Source organism: Poecilia formosa, unplaced genomic scaffold (assembly GCF_000485575.1).
Source record: "Poecilia formosa unplaced genomic scaffold, Poecilia_formosa-5.1.2 Scaffold104, whole genome shotgun sequence".
Classification (NCBI taxonomy): Eukaryota; Metazoa; Chordata; class Actinopteri; order Cyprinodontiformes; family Poeciliidae; genus Poecilia; species Poecilia formosa.
This window is the reverse complement of record NW_006800043.1, coordinates 235378-256803: the sequence shown is the minus strand read 5'-3', so window position 1 is coordinate 256803 and position 21426 is coordinate 235378. Positions and strand designations below refer to the sequence as shown.

General features: G+C 38.6%; 1 protein-coding gene across 3 annotated transcripts; it reads left to right on the top strand.

The window, feature by feature from the left end:
* The first annotated feature begins 1876 nt into the window (after positions 1-1876).
* Positions 1877-19167, top strand: dspa (desmoplakin a). Of its 3 annotated transcripts, XM_016674977.1 has the most exons (25): positions 1877-2284; positions 3220-3304; positions 3485-3603; positions 3695-3854; positions 5794-5919; positions 6608-6667; positions 6781-6948; positions 7075-7179; positions 7269-7364; positions 7457-7582; positions 7795-7947; positions 8062-8216; positions 9221-9347; positions 9492-9678; positions 10162-10235; positions 10269-10457; positions 10603-10784; positions 10893-11031; positions 11764-11957; positions 12050-12212; positions 12926-13009; positions 13090-13197; positions 13446-13544; positions 13701-15515; positions 15922-19167. In XM_016674977.1, the coding sequence occupies exons 1-25, from the start codon at positions 2076-2078 to the stop codon at positions 19126-19128; spliced, it is 8130 nt and encodes a 2709-aa protein (XP_016530463.1). In that variant the 5' UTR covers positions 1877-2075; the 3' UTR covers positions 19129-19167. The 3 variants fall into 3 exon arrangements, with proteins under 3 accessions (XP_016530463.1, XP_007559418.1, XP_007559419.1); XM_007559356.2 differs by having other exon boundaries at positions 10162-10457; XM_007559357.2 differs by having other exon boundaries at positions 1879-2284; positions 10162-10457; positions 13701-14198.
* The last annotated feature ends 2259 nt before the right edge of the window (positions 19168-21426 follow it).

Sequence of the window (21426 nt, the reverse complement as noted above, 5' to 3'; positions counted from 1 at the left end):
GGCATGCGTGCATGTATGACCCGCCCTTTACTGTCTACTTGTGTCTCTCACACCCTTTCACTTTTCAGCCTGTTTAAATCCTCCTACTAGTACTTGTGTGCAGACTTCTTGCGACCTCAAGAATGTTGAACTTCGGATGACAGATTTTTAGGGGTTGGACTACTCTTGCCTCTTTCTTCACTCTGATTAAAGATTGCCAAAAGTTTCAGCCGTTAGTTGTTGTTGAGAAGATTCTTTCATGGCAGAAAAATAAACCTTTGAAAATGTTTATGTGTAAAAGGCCAGGAGAGGGAGTTACGGCAAAAGAGACAATTGTTTAGAGTCAAAAATTGCTTTGTGGAGTTGAAGAAAAGCAATACAATCAACGCATTCTAAAATACAAAAGGTACTTTTGTGCCTTTGAGTTCTGTAGAGGTGCCTTTTTTCATTTTTCCCCACTTTATTGTTGCATTTGTTTCTCTATAATTGTTACCCAAACCTTATGTGATGTGTTTCTAATTTAATAAAGTCAGTTATGCAGTGGGGCAAAAACCAGAGATACACCAATTAACTGATCAGATATTAGAATCAGATCATTTTTCCTAGGTAGGCCAATATCTTCAGCTGAAGACATCCTTTTTCATAGGTTATTTTCCTTGAGATCTATTACTTTTATTCTGATTTCATTTATCATTATTATTTAACTTGCATGCTTGTCTTTTCAATCATTTTATTTGTATTTTTAATTTTTCTTAATGCCATCTCCTGGATAACATCATAAGATGCAAGACAAAGGTAAAGATAAAGATAAACTAACGGCTTAACGGTGTTCATACTCTGAGTTTATCATATCATTTTAGACTAAAGCTCTCCTGGTGACAAGAATCATTAGAAAATCTCCATGCACACTCAAACTCTTGTTGCGAGTGTGCAACAAGAGTTGCACACTCTTGTTGCAACTGCAGAGCAACAAGAGTTGCTCTACAGATTCAGCTCTCATTTTCTAAGAAAACTGTCCTTCATTGCCATTTTTTCCCCGCAGCTTTTCTCAGATCCTCTTCTTCGTCTATTTAGGATCATATTCTATTAATTATACAGCATTAACATCTGCAACTTGCTGTTGGAATTCTGACAAAACTCTACCGCAGCAGCACAATTTAGTTTCTTCCATAACACGTTTAAACAAAAATTAACCAAGAAAACTTTATAATTTTGTGATGATCTCACATGAAATGTACCAGCAACCGTTATTTATTATTATTATTTTTTATTTTTATTTTTATTTTTTTAAATCATACAATTTTGTCTCTGGCTTTAGGTTGATTATCGCATAATAGTCTCATTACTTTATTTTCTGTTTGATTCAAATTAGAACAATAATCAAAGAACTTTCAACACACTAATAAAAATTTGAAATCAAATGAATCAGAAAAAGACTGGAAATACGTATCAACTAGGACAATCCTGATGGGTCAATTTGCACGAATTTCCAATTTTCCCCATGTTGAATGTCAAAACTTCTTCAACAGTGCAAGGCAACAAGACCCACTCTATTTGCCGTAACCTTCCAAGAGAAGATAAATTGGTACGAAGAGTTTATGACAAAAATTGTATTTGAGTTTCTTTTTCTCTGTTGCCTAACATAGCGATGCGAATTATAGAAGAAAGGGAAGTAAATAAATATGTCTATGCGACTGACATGTAGGAGTAAGACAGTCTAATCTTGTTTAACTGATTAAAAATAAATTGTGAAACGTCAGATATACAGCTTATTTCCCACGCAGCTTTCATCATTGAAGAAATGTGTTTATTTCCTGATAGGTCAAGGAGGCGTTGCTACATAAAATCATTTAACACGAACCTTCCCAAACATACCAGAGTCGTTTCGTAAACTCAGCAAGGTGTGGTTTCAGTCCAAAAAGCAGTTCGCTTCCGTCTATTCACAGAACACCATTATCTGCGCAACAGGAGACGGGGCGAAGGAAAGCGCACGGTTTGTCCGCTCTCCGGACAGCTAGAGCCGAAACAACCGGGGAAATTAACTAAATACACCGTATTTCAACAGGGGAGGGGAAAAAATCCTAACTACGAGCAACATGAATCAATATGGCTCTGAGCCTAACCTGGCAGGACAGAGGAGTAACTCCCAACAGAACTTATACTTCAGTGGAAACGGCTACCAGACGGAGTTCCAGCAAAGGGACCCTGGATACCAAACCTACAGCAGGTCGTCCATGCACGTCGGCGGCGGCCGCAGCATGAAGATCGTGACTACCGGCGGTGGCATTGGAAGTGGAGCACAGACGTAAGTGCTCACATGTTGGACTCTTGGCTAAGAGGGGGAAAAAAAGTGAAAAGAATACTTTCTTAACATCTTCGCATAATGTTTTAGGGGTATTAAGTATTGTCCGTTTACAAAGAGCAGTAGTTTATTTAAGTATATAAGCCATAAAGCCGAAACAAGCTCACGTCCTACTTGTACAGTAACTACAATAATTTTCAATAAATAAGGGTACAAACTTTCATGTTTGGATTATTATCGTATTTATAATTATTTCTGCAGCTGATCATCTCGTCAGATGAAGGTAAAAATGAATCTTAGTTTTATCATTCTTGATCTGTTGCACAATATGAAAACATAAGTAACCTTAAGCACACCCTTTTGTCCTTACATAATGATGTCACTTAATTATGGCAAAAAATAATAATATTTATCCTTTTTTGTATAGTTACAGATAATTATTTGTTCATTGTGAACCTCTGGTGACCTTTGTGTGTGGACTAAAATTGCAACTTTGTCAAAGTACAGTACAGAAACTACTCCATTATAACTTTTGTTGCTAAGCTTTTGACTTTAGGAAATTTTGACCAAATGTTTTTGCTTTGTTTCAAGGTTTAAAAAATATGAAGCTTTGTAACTTATTTACTATAATAACTGTGTATATCTTCTAGCTTTCTGTTTTTGTTTTTCATGTAGCTTTTGTGGTCCTTACTCAACCTTTTGCCTAATGACTGTAATGAATTGAAATCTAAGTTTGTCAAAGCGAATCAGAAACTTTATTATAACTTTGTGGTTGTCCTATCCTACTTTGAAAGCTTTGCACTCAATGCTTTCTTTGATTCAAGCTTTAGAAATTATGACATTCAACAATCTACTATCTATATTTGCAACGTCTGTCTCATAATTGATTTCATAATATTAATTTAATCATAAGTTTATTCTGTTCTTCCCATGGTCAGTGTGCAAAGTATTCATCAAGCAGCTGATTTCCTGTCAAACCAATCTATTGCATTTTTGGAGAAAGCAAATAAGGTCATTGACAATGTAAGTATAACATATCAATCTCTAAATATCTAAAATATTAAAGCAATCAATTTGTCAAAGTTCTTGTTTCAACAAGACACAAATAGAGGATGTCCATATTGAGGTCTTGGTCTTAGAAATAACCAGTATTATAGAAGTACAATCTTGCAGCGCAATAGAGTTCCTGTGGTTTCCTTTCAGGGAGCCCCACCAGCTGAAGCAGAGATGTACCTGCTCAAGGCTGCAGAAAATATTGAGAAGCTGACGGGCTGTGGCCGAGAGTTGCAAGAAATGCGTATACATTCTGATATTGGACAAACGTAAGATGAGACATATTCTTTGTGTTGTCTGGTTGACGTCTGAGGTCTTTTTATCCTTATCTGACTTTTTTTTTTTTATATGTCTCCACAGTGTTGATTTTTTACAACAACAGCATTCTATGCTCAGACACAAACTTGGTGGGTATGGGACTCTGAAAAGTCACAAGGTCAGTGTGAGCAGTGGAGGTAGTGTGGGGAGTGATGGCGGGCGATACTTCAATGACGCCATTGCTTGGATAACACAACAGAAGGTGAGTTCTGTTATTTGTGAAAATACTACAGTTTAATTTTACACATGTGTTTCTCATTTCTAAAGTAACCATGAAAACATTACTCTTTATTGTATTTCTTGGCACTACATGTGGTAAAAGTCTTGGAAAATAAATGTGGGAATTATTAACTTCTATATCCAGGATATGCGGATGAGAAGCCAGTGAACTAGTTTGTACAGTTTTTTTTTTTTTCTCTGCTGTGGAAGTCAGAAGAGTGGATAAACTTCCCCTAGCATTTATCCTACCCTACTGTAACTGGAACCACCTGAACTCGGTGCCAAAACCTGATCCGGGAGTGAAAGAGGCTAAGAGAATTGGTGGAGGATTGAAACAAAGGAGTAGCTGGAGAAAAAAAAAAAAGAGAAAGAGAGAGTTTGCTTTTGCATGAAGCTCACAGAGTTTTTTTTTTTAAAGGCAACACAGCAGTGAAAATAAAGGAGTCATTGAGACAGGATAGAAAGTGGGAGTGAAGAAGTGCGATATGTTGCACTATCTTCTGAGTTGGTTTGTAAGAAACAGGGCAGCCCATTTGACCTGTAGTATGTTCATGGGAAAACGCCTTTCTGTTCGTTTACTCATCAACACTCGACCTTCCCGCAAACACACCCTGTCATTCTGTCACCACTTACAGCCTCACCCTTCTGAATCTTACCACACGCGTTCCTGCCATTACCACATGTCAAACTTTTTTCTTTTTTTTTTTTTTCATTCCCCAACCTGTATTCCTTAAGTTCAGAGCAGATAGATAACTTTTAGTTTGCACCGTTGGTTGTCAGTGTCGCATTTCAAAGGATAATTTTGCTGATATTTCAAAGTGGCATATTACTTTTGTTGCTGCAAGTTTGGTTTGTCCTGTGTAGCACTGGGCAAGTATACACAAGGGGGAAAAAAAGGGAGTGGCGAGCAAACAAAAGCCCCGACAGAGAAGGGTGGAAAAAAAATGCAGAGTGCAGAACAGGGACGGGCTGAGGTTGTGTTCCTGGCTGAGCTCCTATCGAAGTTGAGGACTGCAGACAAGGAGGGCATAGTTGGAATAGTTTCCTGCTTACCAAAAACCTAATGATTATTTGCTGACACCTAGAGGGCAAAAAAGGAAAAAGACAAAGAAAGCATTTGGGTGCAGGGATTCAATATTACATCGAGTTTTGTTTAATGTCTTACCTGTAAGCAGTTAATGTCTTACCTGTAACCGTTCTGATGTTTTTATTCTGAGTTTTCAACAGACGCTCATGAGTAATTGCACCAAAACCGTTGCATTTGAACATTCCAGATGAAAGACAAGCCAAAAAATTGTATGTTAGCTTAAATAAATTGCAGCTTGTTGCTTTTTTTAATATTTTTTACAGATTTTGCAGTTTACACTTGTATTTCTGACTAGATATGCGTTACATGTTTTGTTCCCAACACAGAAGATTATTGGTACCACACTGCCTCTTATCTCCAATATACTCTGTAAATAATCGTAGGATTCTGTGTTGAAAGCTTCGAATGCAAACTTGATGAGTTCTGTTCATAATGGCATTTGCATTAATGACCTTTCTGAGACTAACTAAACAAATTTGCGATGGTCTCCAGGACCAACTAATCTCAAACTAGACTTACTGAACTGAATAAAATTCCTAGACACACCAAAATCAAGAATCTACTGAAAATACAAACGTAATGCCACAATAAAAAAGTCACATTCAACATATTGTGACAGTTATATATTAAATGCTTCAAAGGATTTGAACAAAAACATAGCTGAATTATCTTTTCAAGAGACTACGTCAAATCTATTAATTATCTATAATATTCAATTAAGGGATTTCATTTGAAAATGCCCAAACACAAATTTTACTCACCTCAAAAATGTCCAAAAATATGAAAAGCAAGAGCAAAAGTACTAATCATGGTATTGTCATTTTTAATTTGATAGCGCATGATTGAGACAGCTCCATTCGGAGATGACGCCAGCACCATAGAAAACCAAATAGTATCCCACAGCAAAGTCCACAGCTCCATCCAAACAAACCTAGAAGTAAGGCGTGCCAGAGAGGAGCTGGTAAGTTATATTTCTTTACTTTTATACCTATTTTGCTCACTTTACATCACAACGTCTTAGCATTTTTTTTTTCTCTCACATAGGCATGGGTTGGTACTGTATTAGATTTTTACAAGCATGATTACCTTGAGTGAAAATGCAATGGCAATAAATCCATAAACACTGGAGTTGAGCAAAATCACTGCATTAACGTCATGCAACGTAATAGAAGTTTTTAATTATTTGGTGCTAGAATACTGTTCCTTTTTGCTGTCCAAGTAAATTGAACTGATTAATTGGTGACTCAGCATGTACTGGTAGAGCTTGTTTGTTTGTTACATGCTTTACCAACATCCTGCTTGTAACATGCTAACATGGTTACCTTTGCCATGGTAATAGGTAGTGCTTCTTTCATTTTCGCATGATGGCTTTGATTTTTATCTTGTAAATGAAACAAAAGAAATGGCATAGGTAGGGCCAGCACTATGTTATGTTATTTTATGATCTATACAACTGGAGAAAAAACTCCTTTAATCCAGCACTATTGCCGACATCTCATTAAAGTGGTTTTTGGTTAACAAAAAGACCGTGGAAACCATCACTTTTCAAACCCTCCAAATATCTACAACCAGCCCGTGTCTACTATTTAGTATGTTCCCCTGTTCGGTTTGTGGCTAAGACCTGAGCAACATTGTGAACTACTTTCCAGATGGCAATGGGCAATAAGTATCACCTCAACATCCTGGAACAAGAAATGGATGCCCTCCAGGTAGAGAAAAACCCTTTCAGCACAAATAGTATTTTGTCAAATGTAGCATTTTTTCTTTTTCTCTATGTTGCAATTTTAATTCTATCCATAAACGTGCCATGTGTTTGTCGTAGAAAATGTCCAACAGTCGCATCATTCAACTCCGTGACCTTCAGAGCATCATCGTGGACGTCTCTCAAGCCATCATGTGGGTTAATGGAAGAGAGGAGGAGGAGCTAATGTTTGACTGGGGAGACAAAAACATCGACCAGTACATACCCAAGAAGCAGGAGAGCTACTCTGTGAGAATCTCAAACTGAGCATTTTTTTCATTGTTATTATTATTATTATTGACATCTGTTGTAAATGTATCTGCATTGTTTATGGTGGGACTGTTTTGGACTTTTACCTTTCTGTTTATACATCAGAAACTGATGAGTGAGTTGGAGGAGAAGGAGAAGGAGCTAAACAGGCTGAAGACGAAATCTGATGTCCTCTTGAATAACAACCACCCAGCCAAAGATAAGATCGAGGTAGTGGTTGTTGGCGTTTGGACTGTATTTTGATCAATTATTTTAAAAATTTTATTTTACGTTTGAATGAATGACTTGGCACCCTACAGGCCTACGTGGACACCCTACAGACACAGTGGAGCTGGCTTCTCCAGATCACAAAGTGCATCCAAGTTCATCTTAAGGAAAATTCGGCCTACAGCCAAGTATGACTTTAAAGTTCCTGTTTGCTATGTGGAAATAGCACCTTGTATGTTTTCATTTAAACAAACCTTATCTGCTTTTATTTTTCCTTCAGTTTTTCAAGGAGGCCAATGAAACGTATGCAAAGCTTCAGAAGCAACATGACATCATCAAGAGCAAATTCATATGTGACAAGAATACCCGTGTGGAGAACCTTGTCGAACTCCTGAAAAATCTGGAGGTATATTTGTTCTCCATTAATTGTAATTTCCCTGTGCATTGGACAAAGTAAAAAAAAAAAAGTGCATGCCTCTTAAACTTGTTCGGAAAGCCTTTATCCTTTTTATCTTTTCAGTCTGGCTGCATTTATTTAGTATAGTTTCGAGCATGATTTGTTTTCTCAAAGTTACTGTAAAAAGTGCCTAAGCTAAAAATTTCTATTTTTCAATACAGAGAGAGAAAGAGAGGATAATGGAGAATAAGAGGCAGGTCCAGAGTCTGGTTACCAAGTCGCAGTCCATTGTCAGGCTGAAGCCTCGAAATCCCGAGGAGAAAAGCACCACCCCCGTCATGGTTCAGGCCTTATGTGACTTTAAGCAGGACCAGGTTGGACATATGAATTCTTCATCTCTATAGTTTGCATAACCATACACAAAGTGTAACAAAGGCATAGCAAATGTAGTAAATCTCATTCTTTTTTTTTTTGTTTTATGTTTTCAGAAAAGTATATTGAAAGACAACCAGGGCATCCTGAAGGACAACTCTCAGCGCAGCAAGTGGCTTGTGACAGGACCTGGAGGTCTTGACATGTGGATTCCCTCTGTGTGCCTGCTCATCCCACCGCCAAATCCTCTCAGCATCGGAATTGCTAAAAAGTAAGAAACTGCACACCTATGAGAAAGGACCCGAATCAGATTTGGTGGTTAGGCTTGTTAAAATCTGTGCTGTGTTGTACGTAGCAGTGGTTCACAGTGGGTTTTTTTTTCCAGAGAGTCTCTCCTCCTTCATTGATTTAAAACTTACAACCTCCTTCCCACTTTTGAAGTTACATGCACACTCATACTTGTTCATATGTGTTTGCATGACCACTTTAAAGAAGCCTCTCAATTTATTATTTCTACATCTATATTTAAAAAAAAAAAATCTAACGGTCACCTTGAGCTTTTATACTTCTGACCAGGGGCCAGAATTAGCTGCTGTTTTCTACAGTGACAAGGAGCTCAACTCCCTGATTTGCAGAAATTGCTGAATGATAATCTAAACGGGTCTGTCTGAACTGAGTCTAAAACTTTTTTTGCTTAATCATCCTTCTGGAAATTCTCTCACTTCACCAGATATCAGACCATTCTCTCAATCTCAATAATCCACAGACTATAAGTCTGTTGCATGTACCAAAATGCACTCACTGTTTTATCATCCATGAGCCCCTTCCCCCCGTCCCCCTCCCCCTCCCGCCCTTTATGTGACACTTTTAGCTCCAGTTCTTAAATCTTGTTCGATTTAGAATATCCGCTTGTTGGTTTCAGTGTAAATACGTTCTTAAAAAAGCCCAATCTGCCAATTCCAGTTTTGGTCGATGCTGATTTTTATTTATTTTTTTTTGTCTGGAATGTTGCTAATGTGACATTTATTAACTGCAAACGTGCAGACAGTTAGTATTATTTATTATTTAATATACTTTAATTCAATGTATACACTTGGAATGAGCCAATGATTTGTTTAAAAGCAGAATTTGCAGCACTTAGCATTTCATTGTCCTTTGATTATTATTTCTTAAATTATTTTATCCGTGTCTGTGGTATTGCAGTGGGCAGAAAATTAGTGGTTGATAGTGTAGTTCATATTGCATATCAGGAATGACTGTGTGTCCTTTTACCAGAAATGAGCAGTACTATGAAGCCATCATGGGCCTGTGGAATCAGCTCTTCATCAACATCAAGAGTCTCATCTCCTGGCAGTACTGTATCAGAGACGTCAACTTCATCAACTCCCTCACCATCAGCATGGTAAGACGTCAAGAATGAAATATTTCAAAATGAGCAAACGCACATTTGGTGAAGCTGAATTTTGAACTCCATTTATTGCTTTTGTTTTATCTGAGCCACTCTAGGCTCTCACACCCACCCTAACCTTCCTCTCTTCTCTTTTAGCTGTCGAAGATGCGTCCCGACGAATACCGCGAGTTGATCAAAAATATGGAGATCCATTACCAGGAGTTCATGCGTAACAGCCAGGGTTCTGAAATGTTTGGAGAAGAGGATAGGAAGACCATACAGGGCCACTTTAACAAGGCTCAAGAGCACTACGATACTCTGATTGTCCAGCTTCCCAATTACAGTAAGGAGAAATTCTGTTGATTTTACTTTGAACGCTCAGTTAATTTTCAGGGTGTAATTGTAGAATAATTCAGACCATATAATGGAGCACATCATTAGAAAAACTCTTTAGCCTGTTTGACTGGCTAGCCTTGATTTCCTTGTTTTACAAATACTAACCTTGATTTGCATTTAATTATTTTTTTTCACTGCTGCTCTTAAAAATATAGGAATAGTGATTTCAGATAAACATTAGTAATATGTTGTGTTGTTACTTCCATTACATAATACTAATTATTAATTATATTAGTAATCATGGATTATGTGAAGCTGTGTTCTTTTTTAATAAAAGGTATAGTTAAAGAACTTGATCTGTCTTCTCTGCTTTTCCAAAAATAACTGGGATACAAAGAATATTTCTGTTTTGTTGCACTACTTAGTTAGAAATTATGGAAATCTCAGTTTTTCTAGTATTAATTTGCATCGTTTTTACTTCGCATTGAAGGGGAAGAAGAGATAAAGACTGAAGAGATTGAAGTCCAACAGCAACTGCAACAGCAAGTGCAACAGCAACAGCAAGTGCAACAGCAACAGCAACTGCAACAGCAACAGCAACAATACCAAGCCCCCATTAAACAACCGACCAAAACCAACACTGTCATCAGCCTTTCGCTGCTTAGCAATCTGCAACAAATCCGTCGCAGGCTGGAAATGGCTGAATCTGACCTCACTGACCATCTCCATATCCCACTTGGAGAAAACGGTGTGCATGAGTGCTCAGTGCACATTCAGAAGCTACACGTATGTTGCTTTTTTTATTTATATTGCAAATTACTTGAATGCAAATGTACAGAGCTGATCAGAAGAAATGTCATAGCTAGTTTCACGACTAAAACATATTGTATTTACTAATTTTAAGTAAATGTCACCATATGCTCATTTCCAGGGTGTGAACCAAGACCTGGATTCAATTTACAATGAGTATCTGCACCTAAGAGAAATGATCACAAAGCAGCTAAATGGGCTCCCTGCAGACTCAGAGCAGGCCAAGTTCCTCCGTTCCGAACTGGAGATAGTCAACCACAAATTGGGAGAACTGCAGCATCTTAACAAAGTCTACCTTGACAGGTGCAGTATTTATTTTTTTTTGGCCAGCTGATCTGATCTGAAGCTAAAGTTAGGTTAATCTTCTTATATGTTTTTTTTGTTTTTTTTTATGTATTGTGTCCACAACAGATTGAAAGCGCTCAAGGACCTGCAACAAAATTTTCTCCAGGCTGAGGATTTTATTAAAGTTCACGAGATCCGCCTGATGGAGAAGGAGACCAGCTCCGATGACCCTCAAGAACTGGAAATCCATCGGAGTGCTTTAAGGGTATGAGGCACCTGTTTTGATATCTAATTTATTTTCTCCTTAGAAGTTTTAAACTTTGCTTTTTCTAAATATATTAGTTACTCAGATGGATTAGATCTTTTATTTTATTCTTTTGTAACTTGCCACAACAATGACACTGGATTAAAAGTTGTTGGTAACTGGACTTTGTTTTACTGTTTGTGTTTCTTAATTATTTATTCTATATATTTCAGATGAATATCTTAAAAAGTATAGAATTTACCATCTCTGATAATGTTTTCTATGCAAAACATAAGACAGTAGTAAACAATAGTTTAGTATACAATATAAAATAGATAAAAATCTCAAAATTTTATGTCCCAATCATGAAAATAAATTGTTCTATATTAAGAGCAGTGTAGCACTACCATTGTTGGCAGTAGTTCTAGTACATCTGCTACTACTGTTAATACTATTATTACTAGTAGTAGTAGTATTGGCAGTAGTACTACTCCTAATACTAACAAGATTTTAAGTCATATCTTTTTAAAGTATCATTGAATTTACTTTTATTTTTCAGACGTCGCTGCATTATCAATTTCAACCTAGAGAAAAAAACCTAGAACTCCTCAAAATCAAGTACTTTCAATCATAGTAAAAAGGTTTGGTTAATTGCCAGGCATTTACCTCAAAAACACAAACATTTGTACTTGTCACTTTTAGTTGTAAAACCAAAGGATATGAATGACCTTGCTGTGTGAATCTCTATTACAGAGCATGAAGACTGAACTTGATCAAAGACGGGATCTGCTGACTTCCATGGAGTCTCACCTGGCCAAAGCGCAGTACTGCAACGACCAGATTTCCGATTCTTTCCACAAATGTGATGTGGATTTGTCCAAGTACTCTGAGCTTATGAACCAGCTGTCCAGTCGCTGGCGTCAAATCCAAAAGCAGATTGATATCAGGTACGACAAGGTTGTCTGGTCACAATGACGCATTTGTTATTGCCGGCAACAGGACTAAAGCATTCTTCCATCTCTTCCTCTTCCTGCCTTAGACTATCGGACCTGGAACAACAAAAGCAGCAGTTAACACAGTATCAGCAGGGAAGAAATTTGATGGAGCAGTGGATAGACAATACCAGGAAACGGCAGGAGACCCTTAAGATGGCCAACATCACTGACAGGCAGACTCTCACGGACCACATCAACCAACAAAAGGCATGCTTTTCCATGTTTACCGAAACTATCGTAACAAATGTTTGAAGGTGGTTTTCCATTTGAGGGAGGTGTGTCAGCTCAAGCTAAAGTCAATAAGGGTTACTTCAGACTAGCTGTAAATCAAACTGATTATTTTATTTGATTAGACAGTATGCATAATTTCTAGTGTGTGTATTATTTCCTATTCAAACTGACTGACTAATGTCAAAAATAACACAAATATAAATGTCCACTTCTATGTAAGTATATAAAACCCAGTGAGACATAATATAGTTGTGTTAGACTAAGAGCAATGTGTTTGATTCATTGGTACAAGCTCAGGAGAATATCAGAATCGATTATATGATAAAGTAAAATTAGGTAAACACAACCTAGAAGCATGGTGAAGTAGAGTGACAAAAATGTACTTTTGGGATCATCTGTGGATGACAACTTCCGAGCTCAAAATCAAATTGACTCCTGGATGTCAGTCTGATTGTGATCAATTAGAAATGCAAATACCTGTGAGCAAATGTGTGTTTTATAGTGCAGCACACGTAGAAAGTGCAGGATAATTACAATTTAGGGAATTTAGAATATCTGTAGAGTGGGGAAATGTTTAAATGTGTCATATTGTTGCATGAATTTAAATAAAACACCACAAACCAGAAACAATATGCAAAACTTCTGAAATTAAAGGAAACATTTTTCCTTATTTGTGTTGTTTTGAATAGACTCTTCACAATGAAATCAAAAACAGGAAGGACAGACTGGATGATGTGCTGAGGAATGCGGACACCTGTGTTACATCCATAAAGGTAATTGGTTTGCTTCTTCTTGAATCTGTCTTGATGAAAAAAAAAAAAGGTATAAATATCGCTGGCTTTGTTGTTTTCAGAATTACGAGCTGGAGCTGGCTTCTTACAGCTCAGGACTGGGAACCTTGCTTAATGTCCCAGTGAAGAGAACTTTGCTTCAGTCCCCTGCATCTTCTGTCAGAAGAGAAGTAAGCAGCAACATTCTTTTAAAATAATCTCATAACTTTGGATTTTCATATTTATTGTGTGATCAAATTCAAGAAATATATTCAGCTTATAGATGCTACATTTAAAAGCACTCGTGCATTTTGTAAAATGAGTGCATTCCAAATCAGGGTTCATTCACCAACTAAAAATGAAATTCCACACAAATGAAAATGAAAATGATTGATTGTTTTTTTAACGGTGGTATTTATAATCTAATTATTGTCCCCAGGCAGGTGAACTTCAGACACATTACATCGAGCTGCTTACCCGCTCCAGCGATTATTACAAGTTCCTGGGTGACTTGGGGAAGAACATAGATGAGCTGAAGGTTGGCATCAGATTTTCTTTCTACAACAATTATGCATTTTTTTTTCTATGTATGCAATATTTTTGTTAAAGCTACTTGCCAGAGAGACCACATTTACTTGAACAAATAGGTTTGAAATAAATCTGACTAAATTTGTCTTCCTTAATCTGTCATCAGCTAAGAAACACCAGGATTGAGTTGCTAGAGGAGCAACTGAGGCGTCTACAGGATGAACTTGAAGATCAAAAACAAAAAAATGGTTCATTGGAGGGTATCTTGTCCAACTGCAAGATGGAGCTCAGTCAGGCTAAAGATGAGCTCATTTCAGTGCAAGAAGTGAAGAGAACCACAGTAATGCAGGTTAACGCTGCTAAAGAGAGCCTTGATAGCACACAAGGCCAGATGCAACTTGTAGCTGAAGAACTAAGCCGCATTAAATATCAGCTTGAGGAGGAAAAGAGGAAAAGAATGCTTGCAGAAGAGCGCTTCACAAGCCACCAACAAGAGTGTGATGCATCAACTCGCTCCAGGATGCAGGAACTGGATGCCATCAACTGGACAAAGATAAACCTGGAGAAGTCGGTGAAGGATAAAGAACATGAAATTGAGAGACTGAGGATGCAACTGGAGGAGGAAGAAAGGCGTCGTCAAAAAGTCGAGTCAGATATATCAAAGGTAAGAACACAGTGCACCCAGGAGATCAGTCAACTCAAACAGACATATGAGACAGAGATCCAAGTCAGCAAGACCACCATTCTGAAAGTGTCCCAGCAGAAAGATGAGGATGCATCACAGTTGAGGCTGCAAGTTGACGGGCTCCTGGACGAGAAGAGAAATCTGGAAGAGGAGCTCAGGAGGCTGAGGCAGTCCATTGCTGTCATTGAAATGCACAAAAGCAAGGCAGAGCAGGAAGCCAGCCAGCAGATGGCCTCAGTGAATGAAGCGACAAGGATTCGTACTAATTTGGAGCTGCAGTTGAGAACGCTCCAGCAGCAGAGAGATGAAGAAAACCTGAGATTACAGGAATCCAACAGAAACAGTCAGGAGAAATCCAGGCAAATCAGTGAGCTAACAATTAGCCTGCAAGAAGAGGAGAAAAAGAGGAGAGCTCTAGAACTGGAGTTTGGTCAGCTGAAGAAAGCCAAAGCAGAACTTGTGGCAAAGAACAGCGCTTACCTTGAGACAATTAACACACTTAAAGGGGCTGAGCAGGAAATCCACATCACCCGAGTGGAGTTGGAAAAGCAGACCAGTGAGAAAACTAAGGCAGAGCAGAGTTCTGCCAGGCTTCAGAGTCGTATCAGGGAACTTCAGTGCTCTCTGGATGGGTTGGAAGCTGAGCTGGAAAAGCAAAAGAATCAGACCCAAGAGGAGTTCACTCGTCGTAAGAGAATGGAGGCGGAGTTAGAGAGGATGACACGTACGTGCAGAGAGCATACCACTACAATCAACTCACTGAAATCAGTTCAGATAGAGGTCACAAACACTGGGAGAAAGTATGAGCAAGATATCAAGGCTCTCCAAGAGAAACTGGACAGGAGCTTAAGGGATTGCAAAGTCACCAAAGAAGAACTGACAGCGGTGACAAATGAACTCAAAATACTAAAACAAAAACTCCAGCAAGAGCAGGTGCGAGTTCATGAGCTCAACCAGCGCAACGAAAGCTTGTACAAAACCATAGAAGAGAAGAGCCGCCAGCTCAACGAATACACCACAGAGATGGAAAAGCTGAAGACTCTGACACAGAACCTTACCAAAGAGAGACTAAGGTTGGAGGAAGAGCTGAGGGCAGTACGACAAGAGAGAGATGAACTGAAGATTAGCAAAGGTGCTATTGATGCAGAAAGTGCCACTCAAATCTCAGCTTTGAATGTCCAGCTTCAAACGAGCTCCAAGAGGACATCTGAGCTCCAGTTTCTCATCAGTGACCTGACCAAGGAGAGAGAAAAGCTTAAAATGGAAATAGAAAAATTCCAAAAGCAGTCAATTGAGGTATTTTCGATCACATTGAAGGATAATATACTCATATCACAAACGTATTATTTCCTTCTTGCATGTTTTGTTGTGTGTACTTTATGACTTATCCTGATTTCAACGTACCTTTATAGTATATGTCACTACTTTTACTTAGTTGATCACAATTTTCTCTTACTCACAAATGTTCCCTCTTATCTGTGTCTCTAAATGAGCTTTTCAATAATTTCACAGAATGCCACTCAGTTACTTTTACCATCATCACAATCACACAATGAACTACAGTAGCATGTCTAGAAATGTGTGCAAAGTTTTCTAACTTGTAGATTACACAGAACTGCACGCAATACTGATATGTTGTCTTTTGAACTGCATACATGAAAGTTAATTACATTATAATGCTCTTTCTCTTATCTTTTCACAGACCTCCAAGTTGGCACATGACTCCCAAAGCAAATATACTGACCTGGTGCTGGAGAGGGACAGCTTGCTCTCCAAGCTTAAAATGCTGGAGCAGGACAAGAACCGTAATCAGAGATTAGAAGAGGAGCTTGGCCGCCTCAAGTTCTCTCTGGAGACCGAGCTTCGCAACAAACAACATTTGCAAGCTGAAAGAGATTCTATCCATAAAGAATTTACCTCTATGAAGAGCCAGTATGACTCCAGAGAATTCCAGATTAGACAGTGCGAGTCAGACAAGGGCAAGGCTGACCGAGAGAGGCTATCCCTTAACAGTGAGATTGAGAGGCTGAAGAGGGAGTTGTACACTTTGGAGGAAACATATAAGAGACGTCTCGGGATCTCAGAAAAGGAGGCATCTGATCTGGCTCTGAAGAGAGATGCCCTAGAGAGAGAAATTCTTAGACTGAAGAGACCACCTACGTTTAGCATTCAGACCCAGACAGATGAGAAAATCATGACAATTGATCCATCAAAGCTTGTGTTCAATGGTGTGCACCGAAAAGTCACAGCCCACCAGCTTTGTGACTGTGGTATAATCAGCAAAGCTACCTTGGAAATGCTGTTAAAGGGCAAAAAGACAGTGGAGGAAGTAGCTGTGGACATCCAGGTTAATTTAAAGGGCACTGGCATTATATCTGGGATGAAGACAGGTTCACAGGGAAAAATGCCTTTCACCGAAGCCAAACACAAGAAACTCCTCAGCCCAGAGAGTGCCATCATGCTGTTGGAAGCTCAAGCAGCAACAGGCTACATTGTGGACCCTGCATTTAATGAGAGGATGCCAGTAGATACTGCCTGTTCAAGAGGGATTGTAGACACAGAAGACAGAGATGTTTTATTGAAAGCTGAAGCCGCCAGCACAGGGTTCAAGGATCCATACACCGGCAAGGTGCTGTCTGTGGGACAGGCTTACAAAAAAGGTCATGTTGACAAAGAAACTGCCATCCGGTTGCTCCAGGCTCAGGAGTCTGTTGGGGGCATAATAGACCCCGTGCTGAGTGTATATCTTCCAAAAGATCTGGCCTTGGATCGTAATCTCATAGATGATGATCTTTACAGGGCTTTGAATAAAAAGCCTGCCTCCTACCTGGACCCAGCGACAGGAGGGAAGATCACATATACTGACCTTAGAAGGAAGTGCACAGTCGAACCAGTGTCTGGTTTGCTCCTGCTCCAAGGTCCAGAAAAGCCCATGACAGTTAAGGGTATCCGTGGGGATGTCTCTGTCACAGAACTAGTTAAGTCTGAGCTGCTGAATGAAACTGACGTGCAAAAGCTCAACCAGGGTTCGCTCACTGCAAAAGACATTGAAGACAAGCTAAAGTCATATCTCTTTGGCTCCACTTGTATCGCAGGTATCTATGATGAGGTCAATGACAGGATAATGCCTTTCTATCAGGCAATGAAGGAAGGACTGTTAATGAGAGGAACCACCCTGGAGCTTCTTGAAGCACAAGCTGCATCAGGCTTCATTGTTGATCCAGTTAACAATGTTTTCCTGACAGTAGAAGAAGCCACCAAAAGAGGCATAGTAGGGAAGGAGTTCAAGAGTAAGCTCATGTCGGCAGAAAGGGCAGTAACTGGATACACAGACCCAACAACAGGCAAGACAATCTCTCTCTTCCAGGCTATCGCAAAAGATCTTATTGAGAAAGGTCATGGGATCCGGCTGCTTGAGGCCCAAATTGCCAGTGGTGGAATTATTGACCCTGTCGAGAGCCACCGCATTGAAGTTTCTGTTGCCTATAAAAGAGGATATTTTGATGAGGAGATGAAAGAGATCTTAAGCTACGAAGGAGATGACACAAAAGGGTTCTTTGACCCAAATACCAAGGAGAACCTGACATATCTTCAACTGAAGGAGAGGTGCATCACAGATGAAAAAACAGGGCTAATACTTCTGCCCCTCAAAGACAAGAAAAAGGCTCAACAGTCTAAAGAAAGTCGCACCAATGTGCTCCGCAAAAGGCGTGTTGTAATTGTTGACCCTGACACAGGGCTGGAGATGTCAGTCAGGGAGGCCTACCATAAGGATCTAATTGACTATGAAACGTTCCTGGACTTGTCAGAGCAAGAATGTGAGTGGGAGGAAATCACCATCAGAGGATCAGACGGCTCAGCACGTTTGGTTATTGTGGATAGAAAAACTGGAACTCAGTATGACATTCAAGAGTGCATAGACAATGCTGTCATTGACCAAAAGACGTTAGATGAGTACCGTGCCGGATCAATAACCTTGACCGAGTTTGCTGACAAAATTACCAGCAGAACCAACAGCACTGAGATGACTATTGCAGCCAGCAGTGTTGATGACATGGTCACGTGCAGCAGCCCCACCCAAGCCACACCATCTTCACCTACTGTTCGTAAACGCCTCAGCAGCATTTCAATTACAGTCTCTCCCCCAGGAATGTTTGATGACCAAAGTCCTGTAGCAGCCATATTTGACACAGAGACTTTAGAGAAAGTAACTGTTACCGAGGGGCTCAAAAGAGGCATCATTGACACCCTTACAGCACAAAGACTGCTGGAAGCTCAGGCTTGCACTGGTGGGATCATCAACCCTGCAACCGGTGACCGTCTGTCACTTGAAGATGCCTTCCATCAGAGTATCATTGATGACTCCATGGTTGGTAAACTCAAAGCTTCTCAGAAAGCCTACATTGGTTTTGAGGATGTGAAAACCAAACGAAAGCTCTCTGCAGCTCAGGCCGTAAAGGAGAACTGGCTACCCTACGAGGCGGGCCAAAGGTTTTTGGAGTTTCAGTATTTGACAGGGGGTCTAATAGAACCACACACAGGACGTCGTATCAGCATTGAAGAGGCCATCCGGAAAGGCTGGCTAGATGGTAAAGGGGCACAGAAGTTGCAAGACACTCGCAACTATCAGAAGAATTTGACTTGTCCAAAGACGAAGCTGAAGATCTCCTACAAAGAAGCCATGGACAGCTGCATGGTGGAAGAAAGCAATGGAATGAAGATGCTGCAGGCCTCTTCTGTGTCCACCAAAGGAATAAGCAGCCCTTACAATGTGTCCAACCCAGGATCTCGCTCTGGTTCCAGGGCTGGATCTCGCACTGGCTCAAGGAGTGGATCTCGTAGAGGGAGTGTCGATTATACCTCCAGTTACTCCTACAATTTCTCCTCCAGCACTACCGTCCTCAGTTGAAATATTATCTCCTAATGCAAATAAAACAACTGCTTTATAGTTTTCCTGTTTTTATGGTATTTTTTTTAGTTAAATGTAGCTGGGTTTTGTTAAAAAAAAATTAATCAGTTTTTTTTTTTTCATTTGTATATGATTCAAATGTTTGTGATTTTTTAATAGTTTTGGTTTTGATTTTAAATGCTGACTACTACTGACATCCTTGTCGTCCTGATTAAAATGTACCTTGGCCTTGTGGTAAAATGAATTTAATTTCAGTTTTTTGTAGTTATTTTTGTTATTTGGTTTAGGTTCCAATTAACCTCTTCAATATTGCTTTTTTGTTGTTGTTTTTTGGGGTTAGGTTTTATTGTAGATTCATTCATGTTTTTAGAGAATGGTTTTATCTAGAGTTATTGATGTTTTGCTCAAATTGAAAAGCTAACTATGCTAATTAATCATGAGCTCTTGCTATCTAAATAGTTATAATTTTTTTTACATTACTTTACATTATTACTCCTCTTTTGACACCACTAAACCCTCCATGTTATTGGTTTATTGCAATATATTAAAAAAAAAAGAATGTTTCTTTGATTTATTTTTGTTTTTAATACCACAGTTAACACTCATAATCACTTAGACCTACAATTTATTGTTTGGGGATTTTTTTTATCAGAATTTATTGCAACATCTTTCATGTATTTTTTTTTATTTTTTTTACTGCATACTGCCTACGGCATTACTATAAAGACTATCTGCAATATTTAGCATAATTTCAAATAAAATTGTCTTTGACAGTTCTAGTGCATATTTCTGCATCTTTTCACACTTCTTACATATCGATATACTCAATGTATCCAAACATCAATAGACATACAAAAAATGTTTGAAGTTTAATCTTCCAACTTTGAAGAATTCTGTTTTAAATTGTGTCATAAGCAGAAATACTATCATCAGAAGTATTAAAACAAAACTATGAATCAACTCACACAGATTTAACAAAATGAGTACTTTTCATTGCATTGGTGCAAATCATAGTCCCAAATATCCAAATGCTGGCTCTATTTAGCTTGTGCATAAAACTCAATGTTAAACATTCAATTTTACATCAGAAATACATAAGGTAGGGCAAGTGGTTTTTTTTTTGTTTTTTTTTGTTTGTTTGTTGCCACCATTCCTATTGAAGACAATTCAGCAAGACTAAAAGAACAGAGATTAAAAATAGAATAAAAGCAAGAAATAATGAAGCTTGAGAGGAAAAAAAACATCAATCCATCCATTTTCTTTACACCCTTCACCCTAGTGGGGTCGGGAGGGTTGCTGGTGCCTATCTCCAGCTAACGTTCCGGGCAAGAGGCGGGGTACACCCTGGACAGGTTGCCAGTGCGTCACAGGGCAACACAGAGACAAACAACCATGCACACACACACTCACACCTAGGGACAATTTAGAGAAACTAGTTGACCTGACAGTCATGTTTTTGGACTGTGGGAGGAAACCAGAGTACCTGGAGCATGCACAGGGAGAACATGCAAACTCCATGCAGAAAGACTGGGGCCGGGAATCGAACACAGAACCTTCAAGGCAACAGCTCTACCAACTGCGCCACTGTGCAACCAGGAAAAAAAACAATAAAATGCAAATTACAATCAAACTAATAGTTAAGAAATAGCAAATAAATTGGTAAAATTATAGTTTGAGAAGCATACACTAATGCTTCCAGTCTCAATTTAAAATAAACAGCGGTTTCACAAAAATGTAAGGAACAGGTTCATTTGAAAGACCACAATTATGTTCAGTATTGAGCATGCTTGATCTATGACTTCTTTTGCTAGCACATTTGTATTAGCATCTTTTGAGAGTTGGATTTTATTAAATCTAGATCACTCCACAGAGTATTTTTATTTTATTTTACATTTTAATAAGTACCTTTCATACCAAAAGCCTTGTTTTCTTCAAGTAATGATAAAATTAGCAATACATATGTGCCTGATGGTGCCTGATGCAAAAATACATCAGCCACAGGCACACATCTACAGTTTGTTAATTTAAGACTATGCTGAGACATACTGGGTCTACTATGTCATTTAGAGGTCAAGAATACTTATGAATATATTTTCATGTTTGAAAGTACCTTTTAATAATACAATACATAAAAAAACAAGACTTAAAGATAATTTCAACAATAATATGACATTTATAAACAGCATTTGACAAGTATAACACTCAAGTAAAAATAAATAGTACATAAAAACAATATCTGACAAATTTAGTTGTTATATTAACACAAGACATAAGTGGCTCACCTTTTTCTGGTTCCCC